The 8,478-nt window shown below is 37.2% G+C and overlaps 1 protein-coding gene across 2 annotated transcripts; it reads right to left on the bottom strand.

Annotated features, from left to right (window-relative positions):
• Positions 1-145: 145 nt before the first annotated feature.
• LOC129376117 (uncharacterized) lies at positions 146-4,852 on the bottom strand. Of its 2 annotated transcripts, XM_055055601.1 has the most exons (5): positions 4,609-4,852; positions 4,114-4,473; positions 3,662-3,715; positions 2,881-3,021; positions 146-624 (listed from the first exon to the last, which is right to left on the bottom strand). In XM_055055601.1, the coding sequence occupies exons 1-5, from the start codon at positions 4,649-4,651 to the stop codon at positions 473-475; spliced, it is 750 nt and encodes a 249-aa protein (XP_054911576.1). In that variant the 5' UTR covers positions 4,652-4,852; the 3' UTR covers positions 146-472. The 2 variants fall into 2 exon arrangements, with proteins under 2 accessions (XP_054911576.1, XP_054911585.1); XM_055055610.1 differs by lacking the exon at positions 3,662-3,715.
• Between the last annotated feature and the right edge of the window lie 3,626 nt (positions 4,853-8,478).

The raw sequence follows: 8,478 nt of genomic DNA, 5'->3' as shown, positions 1-8,478 counted from the left end.
CACTTTACAGCCAATCAGAGGACAGGGAGATCCCACATATTTCCATCGAAATGTTTTTTTCATCTCGTATAATGTGTGACATAGTTTTCTAGTTTTATTCTAAAAAAAAAAAAAAAAAAAAAAGAAAAATGTATCCAAATGACGAGCAGAAAAATATCAACTTTAATAACTTTAATATAAAATGTGACAGTAAAAAAAAATCTAATAATTAGATCTGTATATAACTCATTGCTTTGTTCACTTAACATGCAAAACATATTTACAATGTGATCATGCACACAGAGGCTGAGAGGTAAAAATAATAAAAAATGCAAAAAAGTTTTGAAGTTCATAAAAGCATCAAAGTGCGTCATCTGGTGGCCAACAGAGGCCTCTTCTCCTTCACTAACAGAAGGTTAAACTTTGCACAAAAGCCTGGATCAGAAATGACTGATTAATGTCAGTCTGTCGGCCTGTCAGGTCCGCGGGATCTTCAGTATTTGTATCTCTGGTTTCTGCCCTCGTACCTCCGGGCAGAGATCGGCGTCCGCAAGTCCTGACAGGAGGAAGCTGACTTCGGGTTGTCCGCAAGCATCGGCCGGGGCGACTGCTTGCCCATCCGGGTGTTTACGTAGACGGGCTCTTCTGGGGGGAGAGAGAGGAGCCAGGGTGAGCACAATAATAATAATAATAATAATAATAATAATAATAATAATAATAATAATAATAATAATAATAATAATAATAATAATTTCTTTTTTTTTTACATTTTAATTTTTTATTTTTTGTATAAATATATCTTCTGGTAACTCAGGTAACAGTTATCTCACAGAAGCACTGGTTCTGATTAACAAAAATAAATAAAAAAAATAAATAATAAAAATTCACAATAATGTAGAAATTCTGCATGTGAAATATAAGAACTTATAAAAAACTGAAAAGTACTGACTAAGATTTCAGATGCACTATAGTTGTTGTTATCAATATTATTATTGCTGATGATGTTATATTATTATTATTATTGTTATTATTATTGTTGTTGTTGTTGTTATAGTAATAATAACAACAATAATTGTTATTGTTGGCATTGATTTTTCAGCATTGTTGTTTTCTTAAAATGGACATATAATAAAAAACTTAATGAAATTCAAATTAAACCTAGCAATATCAACCTGTAATGTTTTCTCTATATTTGTTTTCAATTGTTTGAAAAAAAAAAAGCTAAAATTGTGGAAATATTTAATTAATTAAGGTTTAGTCAAGTTTAAATAATTGAGAACTGAGCAAATGTTGTTCAACACTTTAGCCACTACAGAATAAACACTTTTTTTACATTTACGTTGAAGTTACTTCAGCTGTAAATTAGAGTTAATTGTCGCAAGCTACAGACAATGACGGCAAGTTTTAACCTTAAAATAATAAACACGTAATAAAATTAATTACTAAACATAACTAAGGAGAGAGAGAGAGAGAGAAGAGCCAGAAAATAAGACTAAAGCGTCGGTGACGGGTTGCATATTTTTTCTTCCAAGTTAACAATTGATGTTTATGTGGCAAACAAATAAATACGTCTTTCCTGATACAAAAAGTAATTACATTTCCTAACTCTCACCCTGCAGATATTCTCTAAAAGTCAGTTCATCCTGCTGTTTTCTACTTATCGGGATTACTTTGCTCACATAATCCAAACATGAAACAGAACCTGGACCTCGTCTCGTCTTTGCTTAAACATTTGCATACTTTTTAAGGGTCTTCATGCTTCATGCTCTTACTAACCCGGTGTTCCAAGAAGTACAGCAAAAAACTTTATTTGAAGTCAAAATATCAGCAAAGTCAAGATGTAAAGCATTGAACAGTTCTCAAATGTATTGTTTTCTGTCCTTCGTAATCTCTTTCAAATGATCAAACACTGGCCTCTGATGCAAAGGCTCTTTTCTCTTCTTTGTCAGTTTTGGTGATCATAAAATCCTTTTTGCCCTGACAATAACTCTCTGTTCTTGTCCTACTTCTGCCTCTGGGCCGTGTGGTCAAACCTGACAGGTCTGGTTTCTGTATTTCTGGCAGATGCCTCTTTGCCACGCCATGACACCATTACTGCAGCTGTTCTGCTTTCTCTGCACGATGCATTTAATTTTTTTTAGGAACATTTTTCATGAGGTGTTGCTGAAATCATCCCTGATATCAAAATGATCTGCACCTATGAGCACCTTTTGTTTTTTATATCTTTATCTGACCGGCGTATGATGTCATGTTGAAGTGCTTCATGAAAAGACGACATTCATGTTTATAAGTGTGAGTGTAAAAACTGTTTAACTATTTAAGCTTCTTTTCTTATTTTCTGAAAAACGTTGCATCGATTTCTGGTCTGAGGTCCGGTCAGCTGGTCGTGACCTGTTCTCACAGTTTTTATAGATGCGGCTCTGACTTTTAATGAAAACCGCAGAGAAGGCAGATACTTACACTTACGTTTGACTTTGTCTCACGCTGAGCTGCTAAACCACACAAACCCCCAGCTTGCTCAGTTCGAATTCCCCAGCCAGGACTTGTGCAGAAACCTCCAGTTGCATTTCTACGACTTTTTGTCTTTTGTTCTGCCGCCCACAAAGATGGCCTCACCAAAACGAAAACCCTTCTGCATTTCACCTCTTCTTTCAAATGTAAATTGCAGCAGAGAAATGAATCAGCTACCGACTTGTGCTGATTTGATCTGACTCTGTTTTATGATGTTTTTTGTACCCTAACTTTTTTCTTGGTCCTGTGCCCGTTTCTTTTTTTTTTTCTCAGGGCATCTACCATACTCTGGTGTCTCTTACTTGCACAGATCTTATCTAGAGAAACAGTTCAGTGTTGCACTGTCAGATGATTAGCAACTCTTTCAAACCCAGAAAGAAAGAGAGGTACCTATGCTTCTGCTGCATCCCCTTTTCTGCACAACACAGATGACCAGCAGGACAGTCATGACAAGGACAAAAGATGACGCCCCCACGGCGATCCACATCCACAAGTTCTCATTCTGGTCATTTTCTTCCTTTTGGCTGGTAACTGAAAAAAGATTACATTTGTATTATTGAACAACAGTCCTAATTGATAGGCTGAGATCAGTGTCAAGATGCGGGTGTTGTATGCACAGCAATCATATCATCAAACATTAACCCAATTCTTCCGCTTCCTGCCCATTGAAAGAACAGTAGAGGAAATGTTTGACCCCGGTTTCAAATTGAGTCCACAAGTATCAGGGAGTCAATAAAGCAGAGTAAAATAACACAAACAGGGTCAACAGCAATGCATTTTGGGGTTTTTGTAAGTACTTTTTTTATGTTGTGCAAGTAGCAACATCATTTTTCAATTTAGTTCAGTGCAGTTCAATTTCTCCATACATGGGGTCCTGCCCTTTAATTTGGCAATCACTGGTTCGAAGCTACTTGTAGAACCATCCAAAATATGTGTTAAGCATGTAATTAAGCAAATAATCAGGTTTGACATATTAGCTAGGAAAAACATTGTATAAACTTCTTTCCAAGTGTACATTTCAGTTGGAGGTGTCACCATTCTAGACATTTAAGTGGCACCTACAGTGGAAATAATAATCAACTCAGATTTCATTGAGACCTAAAGATACAGAATTGTTCATGAGAGCTGAGGTCTGGTCAACACGCCCGCTCACATATTCATTCACACACACCTTGGCTTTTCGTCGTTTGTGACTGAACCGCTGTTTTTTCCATAAAGTTCTCCACTGTAACAAAGCGGCATGAGAAGCATTCATTCAGTTAGTGCAAGCCATAATTTTAGGGTTATCTATTAATTAATTCATTCATTAGGTTAAGCATAATCACAGCAGGCTTTATGGCAGAGCAAAAGTGTAGCATTTCTTTCAGCGAAAATGTTAATTTGTGCTTAAACATATTTGCAGTACTGTGATGTGTTTGTAAGCATTTTAGTGCATACTGCTAAATAAAGTACAAACATGAACAGCTTGGAAAAGCAGGTACAACATAATTTGATATAAAAATTGACAGATATTCTACATTGGCAGACGATAAGTGCCCGTGTGTCTGCTTACAACCACATCATAGCAGTACTGACTGTAGACATTGAACAATTGCATGTGAAAATGTAATCTGGAGTACTTACATACTACTTCTGTTTTGTTGCTGCGAGCTTGAATTAGAACAGGAATCTCTACTGTGACTTCACAATAGTAAGATCCATTTTTTCTTTCACTAATATCAAATAACTTGCATGTACTTTGGCATCCATCTGTGCTGGAGTTGCAATTTGTTGAATCTGTGGTATTACAACAGATGGATTTTGGGTTCTTGTGAGTTTGGTTAAATTCTTCGAAAACATAGTTGACCCGACACCTGTCTGATTTGTTGAGTGGTATACAGCAGTGTAAAGTCAGAGAAGAACCCAAAGGGACATGTACTTTGTTTTCTCTTGTATTCAGATATATATTGTGCTCTCTTGGAACCACCAGGGCTGCTCCTGCCACTAGAAATATGAAGAAAAACAAGAGTTAAGCTTTCTTCAAACAAACATGCAAAAGTTGAATCTCTAAACACATTTTGTCATACAGCTTTGTTCTTCTCCAAAGTATTTCTTAATCTTTTAAGGTTCAACTTGTACCTGTTAGCAACGCAACAATTGCGCTTTTGAGCCACATCTCCATCCTGCCTTGAGAGCGGTGGTCGCGTGCTCAGAGTCTCATCCTGCCTCAGCTGTCTTCCTCTGTGCAGCAGACCGAGCTGCACGCTAAACCTGCGTGTGGGTGGGTGGAAGGAACGGAGGAGTGGCTTTCTGCTAAAGGACTGTAAGAACGGAGGTGACTGTAGTGGAGGTGAACATAAAACCAATGTAAGATGGAAAAGAGTGTAGGCTTTCAATAAAATAAAATAAAAAAACCTGAAAGAAAAACAGAAGGAAGTTGTTTTTGTTTTTTTTCAACCCAAACTGTTGTTTCATAAGTGCCCTGAGCCAGAGGGCTTCAAAGAACATGTACAACCCGCATTTCTAAAGATGAATATCCTGCATGCTTCTGTGTCTCAGTGTGCCTCAGAGAGAAACATGAGCCAACTTGCTTCATGTCTTTGTACAGACAGACAGGTCCCTCATTGATAGGTAGAGTGTGCGAAACCTCCTGCGGGTTTTGGTGCAGAAGGTGCTAAACCCTATTTCACATTATTCCCGCAGTCACCTAAAAAGAAACATTTGGCTTCCTGTGACAAGAGGCAAACATGACGACATGATGAACTTTCTCTATCAATTTCCACTCTTAAAGTACAATAAAGAGACAAGAACGGCCACGGACAGTGACATGTTGAAACGCAATTAACTTGAAGAAAAACACACAAGAAAATTGCTATTTGAAACAAGTTTATCTTGATGTTTGATTATAAAAAAACAAAACCTGTTCATTGCACTTGAAGTGCAGAGTTGCTCTTTTTGCTTTCATTTCATAACTGTGAGGAAAGATGAAAAAAAAGGGTCAGATGAAGAAGCGTCTGAAGATCGTAGGGGGATGTCAAACTTCTGCAACCTCAGCCTTTCTGATCTTCAGCTGCACACTGAAAGTAGGTCCCATCTTATGCACAGCAATATTCTTTAGGTTGTTTGCGTAGTTGAGCAGCTCTCATTTACATAGATTTAAATTGGTAACAATAAACAGATTTAACATAGTTAAATAGCAAATAATTAATAGTGTAAAGATACAGAAATGTGAGAACGTCTCTTATTGCAAACTGGCCTCATTGTATTTAGAGCATTTATGTGTTATCTGATTTGAGGGTGATTATATCTCGAGCATATTGGCTGAATTTTGTCTTCCACTGTTTTGACCTGATTCAATAAGTGCTTCATATCTAATTTCTCAAAATTGGATCATTTGAAAAATTAGTCAAATTACCTGTCTGACAACATAAAACACACAAAAAGTTTTATTGTCTTAAAAAGAACTCAAGAACAGACGAGGAAGAAAATCTTTTTTGATTCTTCATGATCCCATTTAATGCGTAGATATCCGTCATCACCTACGAATGGAAAAAACTCAAACACTTCCTACGAGTGGTGAGTCGATCAAAACTGTCTGAAGAGAGCATCAGCAACTTTTGAGAAAATATTCTGTGGACCAAGAAGATAAAAAACTAACCTTTCAGAAGGTTTTCACATCTGCGGTAGAACAGACATCACACAGTCAGACACGGTGGTGGTAGTGTTATGGTCTGGGGCTGCGTCGCTGCTGCAGGAGTCAGAGGGATTCGTTTTGACTGACTCAGCCATGAATTAGACTCTTCTGCAGAAAATCTTAAAGAAAATCGTCTGACCATTGTTGCGTTACATTAAGTTGAGTTGCGGAAGCTGGAAAATGAGATGAAGCTGTGATATCACTTTAAATGACTCAAAATAATGAAAGTTTTGGAGTGGCCTAGTAAAATCCTTGAGATTCTGTAGCAGGACCTCGATCAGGTGTTGCTCCTAAAAGAAAAAGGTAAAACAATCATTTAAATTAAAATAATCCTCCAAGACTCATTACTAAATCATCTCAAATTTTTGCTGGTGGTTGTTGCTGCTAAGGTAAAATCATTCAGTAGCTGAAAACTGTATTTTTTTATTTTGTCAGGTTTTCTTATTTTCACTACTTTTTCTACAGTCATGTAGTTGTAGTAATGGAGTAAGATGCAGTTCAGATTAACTGGAAACTATTATAAATCTTGCTGAAAAAGACCAGAAGTGAAACAAGCATGAAGAAGAAGTAAAAGTAACGGAGACATTTGTTTTAGGAAATCACCCTATGAAGAAATATAAATTATTCCCTGCTCATAGTATGAGCTGCCACTATGAAACATAAATAACACATTTTTTCAAATTACTCATTTTGTGCATTGATAATTTTTCTAATGGGGATTTGTGTGTTTTTGTCATATGTAGTTTTGACTACAAAGGCCACTTTAAATTACCTTTATTAACTATTTTTAAAATGATAAGTACACAATGCAACCCTCATCACATATGCACAGCATAAGTTACGTCATGGTGAGGGACATAATTAGTGATTTCTTACGGTTTCCATCCAGAACAGAAGAAGTCAGTTTTGGGCTCGATGGCTCGGAGGGACGTTGGAAGTGAGGAAGTGAAGTCTGGTGGTAAAATGCTATAAGTACAAACCAGATGAGACGGTGGTGTAGCCGTGTTCAGGAAGCATAGAACAAGCCACAGCACCACTGAGCAGAGCTGAGGTGGGCTGTCGTATCAGGCTGCAGGCAGAGAGCAGTCTTCACACAGTGCAACTCTGAACAACACACGTATCTGAGCTACAAGAAAAGCCAAAAAAAACTTTGAAGACTCTAAAGTCTTCAAGTTTCTAAAGTCCTCTGCTCAATATGAAGCTGCAGCAGAATAGAAACCGGATGAGTGGAAGTTCAGGACTTGTTCAGATCAAAATAAGAGACAGCACAGGAACCCGAACCTTTTCTTTAAAGAAGTGAAATTGCTGACATTTTGTGCTCTGATTTAACACGGAAAGAAAAACATATTATGATATTTTCCAAAGAGAAGTACTACTACACAGCTCTTCCAGTGAGAGAAGAGGAAATCTTGGGTAATCACTGTCTAGACATCCAGAGACATCCTGATCATCATCATTATTATTATTATTATTATTATTATTATTATTATTATTATTGATATTATTATTTTTATTTTATTGTTATCTTAAATTCAGAAAAAATTAATGAGGCACATAGGAAATTTCAAGTCTTGCATCAGATTCTCTGGATTTACTTGTAGACTTTAACTAGACCACTCCAACTCCTGAATTCAGACCTCACTATTGTAGCCTGGCTGTATGTTTAAAGCACATGTTATGTTGTAGGGTGAACATCTGACTTCTTTTCCCTCCTGTGTTGCCCTTTGATTTTGCTCCGTCCTCCTTCCTATTAGCACAAACCAACTTCCCTGTCTCTTCTGAAAAACAGTACTTCCACAGTATTATGCTCCCACCACCAATTCTTTCTGTGGGTCTGATGTGGTTAATATGTAGTGTTTCTGTGGCTGCCACAAGTGGCTGTCTGCACGTAACTCAAACATGTCTCTATTGGTCTTGTTTGACCAGTTACTTCTTTATGCTTTTGTGGCAAACTGTCAACATGAATATGGTTGCATGACCAGATTTGTGTAGCGCACTTTACAAATCTGTCTATAAGGCCCGAGTCCTGTGTCCCATCATGGGTTTGGGTCGTGGCCCGAAGACCTTTGTCGAAGGTCTTCCCCCTCCCTCTCAATGTACTGAAGAAATACAGCTAGAGCCTGAAACCTTAAAAGAAAATGTAAAAGGCACAAGTCCAGTAAATATTGCCACATCATATCAGCAACTGTAATCACATCTGATCAGTTGCTACAAGAATTGATTATATTTTAATGTTTTGATGATTTGCTCAAGACATTGAACTGGTGACGCCTTTACCAGAATATTTGTGCCTTCAAGTTACAGAAGGGATTGTT

The sequence above is a fragment of the Poeciliopsis prolifica genome, unplaced genomic scaffold (genome assembly GCF_027474105.1).
Source record: "Poeciliopsis prolifica strain line A6 unplaced genomic scaffold, Auburn_PproV2 SCAFFOLD002, whole genome shotgun sequence".
Lineage (NCBI taxonomy): Eukaryota > Metazoa > Chordata > Actinopteri > Cyprinodontiformes > Poeciliidae > Poeciliopsis > Poeciliopsis prolifica.
The sequence above is the reverse complement of the archived record's forward strand: the minus strand, read 5'-3'. Positions and strand labels throughout refer to the sequence as shown.

What these genes read in the sequence shown, in the direction of transcription:
- LOC129376117 (XM_055055601.1), bottom strand. Translation starts at nt 4,651, where the DNA reads ATGGAGATGTGGCTCAAAAGCGCAATTGTTGCGTTGCTAACAG. An exon ending in AATTGTTGCGTTGCTAACAG is followed by an intron (nt 4,474 to 4,608) that starts GTACAAGTTGAA and finishes TCATATTTCTAG; the next exon opens with TGGCAGGAGCAGCCCTGGTG. An exon ending in CAACAAAACAGAAGTAGTAT is followed by an intron (nt 3,716 to 4,113) that starts GTAAGTACTCCA and finishes GCTTTGTTACAG; the next exon opens with TGGAGAACTTTATGGAAAAA.